General features: G+C 38.2%; 1 protein-coding gene across 1 annotated transcript in view; it reads left to right on the forward strand.

Annotated features, from left to right (window-relative positions):
• Window positions 1–1,899: 1,899 nt before the first annotated feature.
• Window positions 1,900–15,101, forward strand: part of VRK1 (VRK serine/threonine kinase 1) — a 38,360-nt gene continuing 25,158 nt past the window's right edge. Inside the window, 6 exon segments of the mRNA XM_052783112.1 lie at window positions 1,900–1,935; window positions 1,938–1,997; window positions 1,999–2,020; window positions 8,668–8,829; window positions 10,308–10,363; window positions 14,816–14,885. Of these exon segments, the coding sequence (XP_052639072.1) occupies window positions 1,900–1,935; window positions 1,938–1,997; window positions 1,999–2,020; window positions 8,668–8,829; window positions 10,308–10,363; window positions 14,816–14,885 (406 nt within the window).

Below are 15,101 nucleotides of genomic sequence, written 5' to 3' on the forward strand. Positions count from 1 at the left end.
GTTTGGTCAATACTTGCTTTTCTGAGATCTAGTCAAACAATTGACAGTATATAGGGAACATCTGAGAAAAGTTGTGGCCACTTTGGATTTGGTTAATACTTGAAGAATCTCCAGCGGTAGCGGTATTAAAGCAAATGCATCCAGACAGGCTAAACAAAAACCCAGCCCCTTACTGTATGGGAACATAATATATGAAAATCTCTGCTCTGATACTTTATAGGCAGAACCTTATGTTTTTGTTAATAAGAAGTAGGACAGGTATATTGAAACTGTACCTTTTGCTTAAAACACAACTAATTATTCTGGCTCAACAGATTAAAATCAGAGGCAGAATGAGGTCTGGGTTTCTCTCGTCATGCAAGAAAGATTTTTTGGCCAAAGTTTTAGATGGGATAGCAGAATTTACTTTATATCTCTATGGTCTCATTGTTAAGACTGGTTTCAGACTGACAGCCTGAAGATCAGCTTTTCACTAAAGGAACGAATGCAATATCTATTAAATTTTTCATTTGACTTTCTGTATCAGCATCTTAAAATGTTTTCATGATCCCAGTAATCCGATATTAAAGACGATGGTACTTCAAGTGAAATGCTATCATGTGTGGTAGTGTGCTCCACTTCTTTCAAATAATCCTTTGGTCTTTCCTGTGAGCAGTAATACCCTAGAACATTCAGAACAGTTCAGATTCTTGAACATCTGTAGGAGTACCTAGGATTTCTAGTATACATATCTATTATTCCTAAAGTAGCCCAAGTTTCCAAGCAAACCTTCTAAATAAGTACTGTCATGATGACCATACTATGGAATGATAGGTCTTTGTTTTAAGCTATTTAGTACCTCTAAAATTGCACCATGTGAAGATGGTGGCCATGACAACAAAATGCTTTTTTTAAAGGTTTGAAGCCTCCAGAAAATTAACAACACAAAACCATTGTCCTTTTTTTTTCCTGCCTCATCCCCCTAAATCTCCTGTTCTGGCATGTCTTTAATCTTCCATGCCTGTCTCCCACTTCACAGCTCCGCAGAAACAAGTGTGGGTGTGCCTGCATTTGTACCCGATGACAAAAAGATGTAGTGATACCGGATGACAAATGGATCAGACCTGCTAGGTGAACCAACGCTGTATAATTTGACTCGGACCTGAAAAAAAGGAGATTGGGATGGGGAGGAAAGACAATCAGAAGAGGAAAGAGTCAGAATCTATGCTGGCCCTTCAAAGGCACGGGTTCTCTTTCATAAAACTTTGCAATTTATTATTATTAACTTTGCAAAACATTCTTGTGCACTCAAAACAATTTAAGTATCACAGAACCTGTTAAAAAAAATTGGTCAGGACTAAATAAACACAGGCTTTGTCAAAGTGTAGATAAAAAGCTTCTTTGGAGTAGGGAGAAGGTCCATTGCACAGCTATGCAAGACTGTGGCAGGTAAAATCAGAAAGGGTCTGGCAGGTAAGTAGGAAAGTAGGTAAAATCATGAGGTATGTAATGGTACGTAATGAGGTAATGTGCAAGTGCAGGCCCTGGCGCTGGGGTGGCTGGAGGGGTCGGTTTTGGCCTGCGCATCAGTCATACATGGTGGAGAACTGCTGCATTACCTTGTCCCCCGGACACCTGGTGGCCTGTGTCTCGCCCTGTTTCCCAGACAGGGGTTATCGCCACACGGCATCAGCCTGATAAAGGCCTTTCCAAACTTACTTTGGCTTAAAACGCCGAGATTTCGTACAGCTGCCCTGTCACATACTTCAGCCCTTCGCCCACCGCGGGCGCGGTGCCTGCTGGGAAGTGTGGTCCGTGACCTCCGCGGGCGGCCGCCCGCGGAGGTCACGGACTACACTTCCCAGCAGGCACCGCGCCCCGAGGAGGGGCGAGGGCGGGCGGCCGTGGCGCGGCGGCCCAATGGGCGGGGGCGATAGTGGGAGGTGGGCGCCGGGGCGGGCGGGCCGCCTCAGGGCCCTTCGCAGTGCGGGAATTTTGGACGGGGCAGAAGGAGCGGCGGTCGGGCCTGGGCACGGAGGAGGTATTTGAAGCCAGCGTCTGCTTTTAGGGTGTAGTTTTTTTTTTTTTAGGAGGCGAGTTTTGGGGCGCTGTTTCCCTTTCCCTTCTGGCGGGTTGCGACCGGGTTTTCCCGCTTCCCTCGCTAAGGAGGCTGGTGGTACCGCCGGGGCCCGCTCGGGCCCTGTTCCTCCCTCTTGTCTGCTACCGGGGGTAGGGAAGGCACCTTCCCTGCGCCCCCCCAGCCCGTCCTAGCCCGCGGCGCCGGAGGGATCTCCGTGGGCCGGCAGGGATGGAGAGAATGGGGGCAGGTGGGTAAGAACTCCTTCAGTGTCACCTCTGGGGTCTGCTGCACACACCTCCCCCCCCTTCCCCCGCCTTCGTGGGCTGTTGGCTCTAAAGCTGCCTTTGGTGGCAGCGGCCTAAGTTGCTTTCCTTCGTGGTTATTTTTTTTAGCGCTAAGGCGGTGGAGGTGGAGGAAAAGCTATAGTTGGTGCCACTTGAGGTTTGTCACCTTTAGGAACATCCCAGTGTGGCTGACAAACAAGATACCATCTAGGCTGGGAGGCGTTCCTGAGTTTTGCTTTAAAGTAAATGCAATTTTTTTTTTTAAATATAAACCTACAAATCGCAATTAAAAGTCTGCAATTTTAGGATCAGAACGGGCCTGTTGTGTAAGAACTGGGCTAAGCTGGTTTCTTTCTGTCAGAGGTTGTGGTTTTTCTTCCTGTTTCTCGCCATTTGCCTTCCTTGTTTAGGAATTGAGTTGCAGGCAGGGTGAACCCTCTTTTCTTTGGTTTTCAATTTGTGCTTAAGGCTTTTATTAATTCATAGGGAATCCACGGGCCCTTTTTATCATTAGCAAAAATATAAAAGCTGTTGTGAAGCTTCCTGTAGCTATTATTGTGTCAAAAGACTTGTGCCTTCCTCTGTAGGAATAAGCTGTCCACTTAATTCTTGGGGATAATCCCCAAATGAGGTAGGATTCCTAATGAATTTCAGAGCTTTTGATTTTTATACAGTATGCCAAACTATCAGAAAGCCTTTAAGTTAAGTGTCTCACTGACATGCATAGGTACTTGTTGTTGGTTTGGTGGTGAGATGATTTGAGTGACAGATGATTTAGTACCTTATAAAGTTTACTGTATTCTTTATTGCAATAACTATCCGAATGATGCTCAGGATTTTCCGAAGAACCTTAAATACTGCTCATAAGAAGAAAATATATTCTTGAGAAGGCAATTTAAAATTAGTTAGCAACACAGTAATTTCTCTTGTAAATGACTGTTTCCTGGTTTTGAACAAGATGCATTCTGAAATTTTAAAAGGTGATCTTGGTGTGTGTTTAAAAAAAAAAAAGTGTTCAGTTTGCCGGGTATTGTGCTATTGCGATGAAATGCTTGTCATTAATTGTGGTCCACCAGTGTACGTTTATTCATTTTGTCTAAAAAGACGTTTTCGTATTTCTTGGGGAAAGAACCCTAGTGCCTCTTCTTCCATAAGTACCATTATTTGTCAGATGTCTTAATCACCAGGAAAGGAGACTATAGTGGTACTGAAAAATGTAACACAATGATAGACCAGATAAACCAGAATGTCCAACTTATGCAAGAAAGTCTTTGTTCACTATCTACCTTGCTTGGTATTATAAGTTACTGATACTTCAGGTACTTTTTTTTTTTTTTTTTCTTTTATGGTCCCTCCTATGAAAACGGTTGTACAGTATTCAGAAGTCTGAAGTGTCCTTTCCTTCCCACTCCTTGAGCGAAAACTTGGTTTTGTTTTTTGCTTGTCTTTATTTCCTTTTTTGCAGGCAGACTTAGATGTCTTGCTAGGACTGATGAATGGTATTAATGATGCGTAGATTTCAGGTCTTGCTGGGACTACCTATTCATGAAGAGGAGCACAGGTCACCAGCAAGCCTTCTCTGTGTTGAGAATGAAAATAGGTCCTACTGAGATAAACAACCATAAAAATAATAATTTCCAGGGAATAAAAGAGGAGGATCAGGAAGAAAACCATCTGACTTGCCACACAGCAGAAATACTTCCTTCAAAATAAATGTGATTTATATTAATTTTGGAGTTTTATTGAGAATGGATGCCAACAAAAATTGAGAAGTGGCTATTCATATTTATTCTAAGAGTTCAAGTATCGCTAGAGTAGCAACCATGGCAGACAACATTTCTAAAGATAACACCACTAATAGCACTATTGATGCAAAATTGTCTGCATATCTCAAGTACAGTGTATTCAGTTTCTTCCAAGATGTTTTATTAGGGAGAAGCAGGAGAAATAGCCTTTGTAGCACTAAGAGGCTTTTGGAGAGAGTTTAGACAAATAGACTTCTGTTATTCATGCTTGTTAGTAGCAAAATCTTTGTTTTGAGCATATTGTAGCCACATAAAATGCTGCTGTTTACAATCATGCACCTTGAAAATTGTTCTTGTCAGATACCTTATCTAAGTAGGGTCAGGTCTGTTTGATACTTGAATGATAGTACAGTACTTGACATCTGTGGCACTCTGTTTCCAAGGACTTCAGCATGGTTGCAGGCACTAATGAATTAAGCTTCACAATACCTGTGGGACAGAAAATATTTCCATTTACTGATGGGGAGAGGTAATTGAGATGCAGGAAAGTTAAAGGTGTGGGTTGTTTTTTTTTTTTGTGTGTGTGTGTGTGACTTTTTAAAGGTGATTTTAGGGAGAAGTAGATGACTTTATTCCAGTTGTGCAATGTACAGTAGGCAGCTCTACATCATGTTTGCTGGTTCATAAGTTTCCTGCCAAACTCCTCGTATTTGCTGTATCATGAGTTGAAAAGCACATAGAATGATAGAATTTGCACTAAAATGTCATTATTTCCCCCTGCCCTGCCCCCAGTTCTATATTTTCATGTAGAAAATTTTGCAGTCTCCAGGTGTTTTTGGTTTCAATCAATAGATGATCTGTGAATGGATTTATCCAAATAAATGTGAAAGCATGTGCAGCCATTGCTTAAATATTTCCATGGATAACAGCTTTTTTGCAAAAGAGTGAGTGCTTAGTATTGTGCATGCTGCCCATTGAAAGCGATCAGTGTTTGGCACCTATGGCCTACTGATAGTTTGACCAACTTGTAAGTAGGCACAGTGCCATCTTAACAGATGGATATGAATATAGACAGCCAAGAAACCATGTATGTGTATCTAGTGTATTTGTTAAGGGCAGGGTTCCCAGCTGGGGATGTTCAAACTTATGTCCATTTTGAATTTTTGCTTTTATGGATAAAAGGAAGTTGTCATTAATTTTTTTTTTTTAACTAAATACCTTCAGGCATACAATTATTGACCATGTTAAACAAAAAAAGGAAAAAAAAAATAAAAGGGAAACATCAGCTCCTTTAGTACTCTTGAGGAGCTATTTTAAGTAAACTTAATTCCCTTTTAAGTGAGGTTACTATCAAGAGACTCACTGCAAATGTCAAAAATGTGAAGCGTATCAATAGTTTTATTTCACTGGCTTGCTAGCTTTATTGAAAAAGAGGCTGCAAATTTTTCTTTTACTGGACAGCAGTCTGTCCAGCATTCAAGCACCTAAGTCCATCTGTTCAAGTCTTGCTGGAATTACTTGTAGTAACTCAGAGGTCAAGGGATGCAGTCCTTCAAGCCCTCTTCATGTCTCTCATATTGCTCTTAGCTTGAGGACAGTATGCTCATTTTGTATACATTTTTGTACCCTTTAGATGACAGTGAGCGTGATCTTCTCCCACATCTGAGTCATTAGGCAACGGTGCCGAATTTTGTGCTTTCTTTTTCTCCTTATCTGAGTTAGTCTTGGGGATCCAGACTTCTGGTTTATTTTCCTGTTACCACTTCTAATGGTTTCAGTCTGTCCTTTGCTTTAATCCTTTTCCTGATCTGGGTGTCCTGAGAAGCTGCTTAAAGGTCTGCTGTGATCTTTTTGGCCTGCTCTTGTAAGCAATATCAACATGTAGCCATTCCTACCACTCTCTGTTCCTTCTGGCGCTTTGACATGATTACGTTCCCATTGGTATGGTCTCAGCTGAGCTAGCTGGAATTGCATTTGGTGCTTGGAAGTCTCATTTTTCTCCTGTAGAAAATCTGGAGGAATAACCTTCCTCTAAGACAGTACAGTATGTATCACCTTGAATATTAAAAAAAAAAAAAAAAAAAAAGAAGAGGTGTAGAGTGAGGAGTTTCTTGAAGACAGGGTATGGATAACGCTGGAGGTAAAGTTGGTCTTAAAATTTAAGTGTAAAATGTCAAAGCTGTATCTTGATTACAAGGAAGAATGTTACTGTGTAGAAGTGGAAATATGGGAAAGTAATGCAAAATTAAAACATCCTGTTTTGTGATAATGAGGAAGCTTGTGCAATGTAGGTATTGATAAATACCAATCTCTTCCTGTGATATGGGTATTTCATAATACAGTTTTGTTGAAGTTATTTGTTTAACCACAGTAGGTATTCAGATGTGGTTCTATGACACAGAGATACTTCTCAGTTTAATAGGGACCCTGAAAAAGCAGAACTTTTCTTTGGCATGGAATCATACACCTTCTCTTCTGCGTTTATTCCTATATTGAATGACTGTAGTGTCTGCAGACTGCTTGCTGCCAGAGTCCAGGTTCTTTTAGAACTTCCACATATGGAGGGCATAATATTTAACATCAAATTTACTTATTTGAAGGTAGTTGATGCTATACGGGATTTCTGATTTAGGAGAGTGGTACAAAATATACTGAAAACAACACAAATGTAAGTTACACTTGGCAAAATACAGCAATTGCAAGATACAGGTCAGTCACAATACTGATGTGATTCCCACTACCAATCTCTATAATATACTCTCTGTCACAATGCTGGCATCCCCAGCCACCAGGAAGGAATACCTGGATTGAAACCAGCTCAAGCCCATTGCTATTGCTCTCTTCAAAATTCTTTTGCCAGTTGTTTAGTTTGTATACCCTTATGGTGGGCTGAGCCTCGTATTCACTCCCCCCACGCTGGCCTGGCTAACCTGGGGAGATGTTTATGCCACCATTTGATCCGCTCAATGGATTTTGAGCTCTACACAACTGTTGTTTAGCTGTTTATCTAAAACAAAGGCCACCCACCGGTCCCCTTTGTGTTGAGCTAAAGTTAGGTCCTTTGCATTATCGCCAGAGCTCTTTGGGCACTTCGCCATTGCCCACCTTCACGGAGTCTTCCATCCATTGTCGAGCTTTAGTCAGTCATGTTCCACCTCTAGGGGTTTGGTCAGTCAGAGCTGTAGATTTGAGTATTAGTGATCAGAATAACATTTTCGGGAAACTTGACACTTATTCTTGCATTTAGTAAGTAGAGAAATGGGTATGGGCTGCTCTCTTCAGATGTTAGTTGGGTGACAAGACATTATTTGGGGAAGAAAATTTTCTGAAGATACTACCCAGTCAGAAAAGAGGCTTGTAGAGGGGGAGTGTTGTTGGAACAGCTGTCGCAGTTATGCGGTTTTCTATTTGGGAAATTAAAAGAAGTCCTAGAGGAACATTAGAATTAAAAGAGGAAAACTGATGTTAAGTAACTGCATTTGGCTTAGGTTTGTTGTATTGAGTAGCTAGACTAATGGGAAAAAGATATTTTGCTATCCAGAAACTTCCTGAATTGTGTATTAATATTCCTTTCTGCTTCCCAAAGCAAAATAAAATAATAATAATAAAATCCCAACAGTCAGAACAGTATCTTTTAGAAAATAACTGTGGCTCTGTTTGTATGACTTTTATCTTCTTAAGTTAGAGGGAAGGATCGGTTCTTTGTAAAACAAATCATGAAGGCCTTTCATGTAAAGAGATCTAGTGCACTCTTTGCCATATTACGGCTGCATATTCAGTAAGTTCTTTTACTGAATCAAAATCTGGCTCTGCTAAAAACTCAAAACATTTGTTTGCTCAAAATGAGGCCTATTCTGCAGAAAGATGCATGTGTTTGGTTCCAGTGGGCCATTATGTTATTTCTGGAAATACTGCTTATCTGAGACCTGAGGTTGGGAAGAGGCAACAGTAATATTTCTACATTTATGATCTCAAAATAGGTAGTTATGTTCTAGTTTGTTGATGATCTACTAAATGCTGCCCTGTGAACAATAAGCAGGCTTTCATTTTTGTTGCTTGCAGTTATATAGGAGAAAAAATAATTAACTGTTTGAATGGCTTAATTTTTTTTGGTATGTTTTACTGCTAGGAGGAATGCCTCATATTATTACTGAAGACTTGGACTGTATGACACTTCTTCAATACGCAAGTTTCATTCCAGGAAAACTGATGAGCTTCATTTCATTAGTTTACTTTTTTTCTAAGTTTAGACCTACGATTGGTTGTGATTGATTAAGTACGATAGATTCTGAGATTTTTCTAGCGTGTATTCTACAAGGTCTTCTAATAGGTTTCTCTTGTGAAGATTTGTGCTGTCAAATTTTCTTGTGATGCCTGGAAAAATTAGTTGTTTTTCACTTAGAATTCATGCCAATGTAACTACTTACTGTATATCTTTTAAAGTATCTTTGGAGTAACAAATTAAAACTTAAACAATCCATACTTTTTCATGCTACTAACAGATTTCTACATAAAATAAGTCTGATCAGCATGTAACCTGTGCTTTTTATTTATTTTTCCTTCCCTCCTCTCCCTCCAGGGACGATGCCATATAAGAAGACAACTGCTGGAAAAAGAGCCCCTGCAAAAAGGAAACTTGCTGAAGTGTTTGCTCTGGGGGAGGTTCTAGCAGATACATCAAGAAAAGAATGGAAATTAGGTGTCCCTGTAGGGCAAGGAGGCTTTGGACGTCTATACCTTGGTAAGCATAGTTATCTTTGATAATGCTTTAAAATGAAAAATTGACACAAAGTTAGAAACACAGAGTGTCTTCAAGTGATCTTTTTTCACTAGAACCTTAGCTTGGTTCATGGTGTTGGAAAAAACTGACAAGAGTGGACAAATGGTCATTATAAGCACTGTGTTTGTATGAGATTCCAGTGGTAGTTCATTCATTTTTTTTTAAACCAAAATCTTTACTACTTTTTAACAGTGAAAGGATAGTTTAGTATTTATTTAAATTTGAATTTTGGTCTGGCTGAAAGAAGGGATTTTTGCATGAGCGTCCTTATATCACAAATTCTGAACTGAAACTGTCAAAGCATATTCTATGGAGGCTACTGATCACCCAGTATTTTGTCTGGCTTTGAATTTGGTGCTGCTTTTGACTTTTTCATTGCCTTGCGAACTTCTGACATAAGTCCTATGCTTTTTTTTTTTGTAACCAATGCTTAAAACATTGAAATCTTGGACTTTAAAGCATTAGCACAGATCTTGTTTTGCAATGCTGTTTATTGAATTAAAGGAAAACTTCTTTTAGTGGATATTGTTCCATACTTAGCATTTCTGTTATCTGAACAGGTAAGAGAGGTCTTTTTCCAAACAATTTTGAAGGGATGAAAGTTAATGTGATCATGACAATAAGGTTTTCTTTTGCGATGCATTTGTGGTCTTCCTCCTCTTGGTGAAAAAGTTGCACTGAATTCATACTGAGTTGAAAAAAGTATTAATAATGTGTCCTGCTTTCAAAATGAACAGACTGCAGCATAAGTGGATTAGGAAGAAAAACAGGACCAGTGGGTGGCTTCTTGCCAAAGCAGCTCTCTACTACTTACTCAGCCTTGCTCAATGAGCTACTAAATTTACTGAGACTGGAGTTTGAGCTCACTCAAATTGTGTAGTTCTTCGTGATAAGAATTCCTACATTCTTCAAGCCAAAGCTTGCTCTCTGTTTGCTTCCCCCTTGTTTGCACAAAGCTGTGTCCCTGACTCTTCCTGTACTTCGTGCTCGCCTAACTTGATGTCCTTCATACCTGTATCTCCTGTCACAAATACCAACAGCTTAGTAGCAACAAAAAGTCACTTTTGGATATGTGACATGGCAAAATAGTAGAGAGAATGTGTTTTCCATATTTATGTCCGCAACTATGTATGTTCATCACAGTCCTAGAAAATTAAAGAAATGCTATTGACTAGGAAAAAGTTATTGAATAATAAAAAAGAACTTTATTTAGTGAACTGCCTGTTCTCCTCAAGCAGAAGGGAGAATGCAAGACCACATCCATATAGAGTAGTCTTGCCATATAGAGCAGGTCTCTTACCAAAGTCTAAGGTACTGATATATGTTCACATCAGTACTTAGTTGCTTTGTTGTTTGTTCGTCCATGCTGCATAGCAAATAAATGTATGTTTTGTGACAGTTTCCTCTCCTACTACTAATAAATGCTTCGTTTTTAACAGCTGATGTTAATTCTTCAAAGTCGGTTGGCAGTGATGCACCTTATGTTGCAAAAGTGGTAAGAGAGCATTTGAATCTTTACTTCACAACTTGAAAATGTTTTTACTAGAATAACGTGTAATTTAAAACATCTTCTGACTGGAAATAATATAATTGCATAGTGCTGTTTAAAATGAAAGTAAGTGTGGTGATATAGAGGAACGCTGCTGAGAATTGGGATTCCTCTGTATAAGGGTGGATAATGGAACATCAGCAGAGTTGAAAAAGGTTCATGAAATGGATCAGATCTGTTTCATTTGCTGCTTCCTGTAAACAGCCCAAATATCACAAAATTAATGAAATCTGGCTAGCTTTTGGAGAATTTCTGTGATTCAGCAGTGAGTCTGTGTGAACTGTTGCTCGCCACTGGATGTTGGTAAGCTGACAGATGGCTTGGGAGTAGAAACAGCAAAACTTTGATTCCCGAGGTCCCCACAGATATAAAGTCCTTTAAATGTTTTATCATAAAACACATACGTATTCTAATTTCTATTGAATTAAAATGGCATTGAGACATAATTTCTTTAACCTAATGATTAGAGAGAAGAAAAAGCATTGTTGATAGCTCTTTTTTAGCCCATTGTAGCAAATCAGCAAATTGTTTTTATTAGTTGAAATTTTCTTATGTTTTTAATCATAAAATAAAAAAGATTTATTTAACTTGATTTGGCTGTAATGTTCTCTTCCTAAGGTATAAAGTATTTTTTCTTAAATTCTGCTAGATTATTTTTTATAGAACCTACTATTATATGTGATTCCTTGGTAAAGTCTTAGTAAAAAACCTGGGAATACAGGAATAGCCATAGTATATCCAGACCATTCATTGTCTTGGTGATACTTGTGGTCCTGTGACAAAAGCAAATACCAGAAAACCGCACAAGAACTTCACAATCTAAAAAATCAGTTCTTCAGCACACTTCACAACTGCAATGTTTTAATCTTTTATTTATTAAACTATATGGTGATACTGAAATGCTTTAGCGCAATAGCTGGCCACTTATGTAAGTATGTTAATACTTTTAACATTGTGCCTGAAACTAAAAGATCAGGTTAATTTAGACTAAAATTCAGTTTAGTTAGTATGTGCTTTTAATCTTGATATTTATATCTGCTGACTACAGGGAAATTCTAGAGTACTGGTTTTGATACTGTTCAGACATCCCAAGGTACTGTTGGTGATGACCCTCTTTCTGAAATGTCACTTGCTGAAAAAAGCGCTGCTTATGATGCAAATGTCAAACTACTGCACTTTCAACATCTGCTTACTGCTGCTGCCTTAGGTGTTTGTGGGCAGGAATTCCACACAGACCAGGAGCCCCAGCCTGCAGCTCTTGCATGGTGGCAGCTTGCTTTTGTATGTCCAGCCTGTGCCATCAAGGGCAGGTGGTGTCCATTATGCAGGAGCTGTGGCCTGTTCTAGAGGCAGACAGCAGACATTCAAGTTACCAGCAGTGGCTTGCCTACGAGAGACATTGGCTCCTAATTACTGGCTCTTGCTGAGTTTGGACTAATCAGGAAGCAGAGTGCCATTTAACTTTCATGGAAGAATCCAGGTTGACTTGCTTGGAAAATCATTAGATATGCATTATTTTATGCTGTGCATAATTGCTATCCTCCTCTTTCCCTGAGTTTGAAACCTGTCCATCTGCTTCTCTTCTCTTCCACTTTGGGCTCTCAATGTAGGAAGAGTTGTCATAACTTTTGCGTTGCTTTTATGCTAGATTCACTTTGTTGCAGCAATTCGTAAATACCCCCATTGCTAATCTCCCAGATGACTACTCACTTTTAATTTGTCTTTTATAATTTTGTCTTTATGGCAATAAAGAGTAGCCCCAGTCTTTGTGCTGCCCTAACAAATGACCCATAACATATTATGCCTCTACAGTCTAGTATAATGCAACTACGAGTAAGGGCCTATTTTCTGATGCCTGGGTGATTCCTAGTTGATCCATCAGCTGAAGCAAAGTGGTTAACAGCTTTGAACAATTATTAGTGTTTAACAAAATATGTGCTTCTATAGTAATGTTCTTCAAATTGAGCTATTAAAGCAGAATGGAAATTGGCTTAGTCTTTGACATATCCTCATAGTATTGATGTCTGAGCAGTACGAAATGAATCACAGTTTTTATTAAAAAAAGAAATGCTTTTTAACATGTGGACCTTTTAGATGTCATTGTTCAGGAGTGGATACAGAGTTTAACAACACTTCATTAAACTGCTGACTGAAAAAGATCAGAATTCCTAAAATACTACTTGAAGAAATTTGTTGGGTTTCAACACATACTCCAAGATCTCTTTCATCATGATATCTTTTCTAATTAGACTTTAATTTCAGTTTTGCAAATCATGTGTTTAGGATGACCCTGAGCATAAAGCTACAGAAATTTGTGTTTGAAGTCTTTCTGGTTTTAGCATAAGGTGACTAGTATGGCAAATATTGGACATTATTACATGAGCTTTTTTGACATAGTGTATGCATTTATTTATCTGCATGTAGAATTAATGGTATTGTGGGGAAACAGCTTCACAGTCAACATGAGGATCTCTTTTGTGGTTAAATCGTTTATCGATCCCCTCAAATATGAAAAGATACTGGATTTTCAGCATTTACTCTGACTAGAGAAAGAGACATCTTTTTTTTTTTCTTTTTTTTTTTTCTGCCCCCCCCCCCCCCCCCCGCACTGAGACATACTTTTTGTGGAATAATTTATTTAAAGATAAATATTTTAAAAATTTTTAACACCTACATTTTTTTGCTATATTTTAGTAAGAAAATAACATTCTTCAAATCCTTGTAAATTGAATCAAAATAATATCTATAATTTATATTCTGATTAAGTTAGAGCATTTTATTGGATTATGCTACACAGAAACAAGTGAATAGGTCAAGTAACGTTTGTCTGAGATAACTACAGTGTAAAAGTTCAGCTATTTAATCCTTCTCCTCCGTCTATATAATCTCTATATCACTAATTCGTTGTCCATAGTGGATAAACAAACTAACTGAAAGTAGATATGCATGTACCAAAGTGTATGTGCATTTATCAGTTGGTCTAGTTGTGCGGGTTTTTTTTTCAGGTTCATGGCTTAAGTCTGAACATTGGTCCCACAAGGAGGGGCTGGAAAACTTGTCTTGGCTCCATTGTTTATCAGGGCAATGCTCTGGAGAAAGTGAGGTGGATGGAGATAGGCTATAGCTCTGTAATTGAGAGTCCAGGCCTAGGAGTGGTGCCTAAGCTGATATCTGCTCTCATTCTGACCAGTCTTCCTACTCTGCCTCTAAGCCAATACATCAGATACACACTAAAGCCCGTGTACATCAGTGTGTTTGATCTCTTTACATAGCTTCGTTAATGTTGGACAGCAGTAAACCTGTATTAGCTGAGTGGTGCAGTCTGGCCATTAGCAATTTTCTGGTTCACTATATCGGCATTTAAAAGTTACAATTAAAACCATTTGAGATTGACATTGTGTATCTTGGAACTTTTGCTAATATCACGTGATTGTATTCTTTCTGGGTTTCTTTGCCAGTAATCGCATACTTTTTTTTTTTTTTTTGTTAGATTTTTCTAAGGGTGTAGGATATTCCAAAACGGGTATTTTCACTGAGATAGGATGAATTTGGACATATATGAGTAACTAGACTAAAATAAATTGCTTAAGCTTATCTCAAAATCAATCCCTTAAAAATTGCAAGGTTGAAATAACTTTTTTTTCTTTTCTGCACTAAATTCTGGAAATGTAGAGTCAAGGTACTTGCCCATTTGCAGTTCTTGCAGTATTTCAAAGCTATGGTGTTTTCAAACCAATTTCTCTTTTGCACTTTACTTATAATATGTGGTTACCATAGACTTGTCCCTAGAAAATGAAACTGAAATACCTTATGTTAGCTTAAATACAAGGTAGACTCTGAAGTCAAAATAGGTGTAGTTCTTATAATTTAGTTTAAGAGAAATTGTAAAATCCTCTGTAATTTTTACCTTGATCAACTAATGTATGAAGGGAACAAAATACCTTATCTTCAGCAAGAATTTAAATTTTGTTAAGATTTTTCCATGAAATCATTTCAGGTGTTATTTTAGGCTCATTAATGGCTATTGCAACTGATGTGATCCAGCTTTAATCTGGAAAATCTGAGATAATGAATGTTGTTCAGTGTTCTCTGCTAAACTTTTGCTGCCAATTATTTGTAATATTTCCATACATTTCAGATAATTTGTTATTCTTCAATCTCTTGTTATGGGAAAGGATTCTTTGATACCCTTCATGTTAAGCAATTTATAGTAAAAATAACTTTTTAGAGCCAACCTTCTTTTATAAAAAGACCATATTGTATTGAATTTATCAGCACTGGGTAGAGCATTTGAGGGAGAGCATGCTTTTATAGGGTGGATGTTAATGTTTTGTGAGCTTTTAATAATTATTAGACACTAACACAGCAGTTTTTAACTAATTTTAAATTGTCTTAAAGGAACCCAGCCAGAATGGACCTCTTTTTACTGAGTTAAAGTTCTACATGCGAGCTGCTAAGCCAGACGAAAGTAAGCAGTCTATTAAAATGTTTTTAATGAACTACAAGCACTTAGGAAAATAGAGCCTACAGGAGTAAGGTTTAACTTTAAGAAAATCTTTTTAGTAATTTTCAAAATTATTTTAAAATTATTTAAATCTAATTCAGACATATAGTAAAATTAGGGGTTTTTGGCAAGATGTTCTTTACAGTTGTGTTGATGGTATTGTCTAAATTGAAACTTTAG

Source organism: Harpia harpyja, chromosome 3, assembly GCF_026419915.1.
Source record: "Harpia harpyja isolate bHarHar1 chromosome 3, bHarHar1 primary haplotype, whole genome shotgun sequence".
Classification (NCBI taxonomy): Eukaryota; Metazoa; Chordata; class Aves; order Accipitriformes; family Accipitridae; genus Harpia; species Harpia harpyja.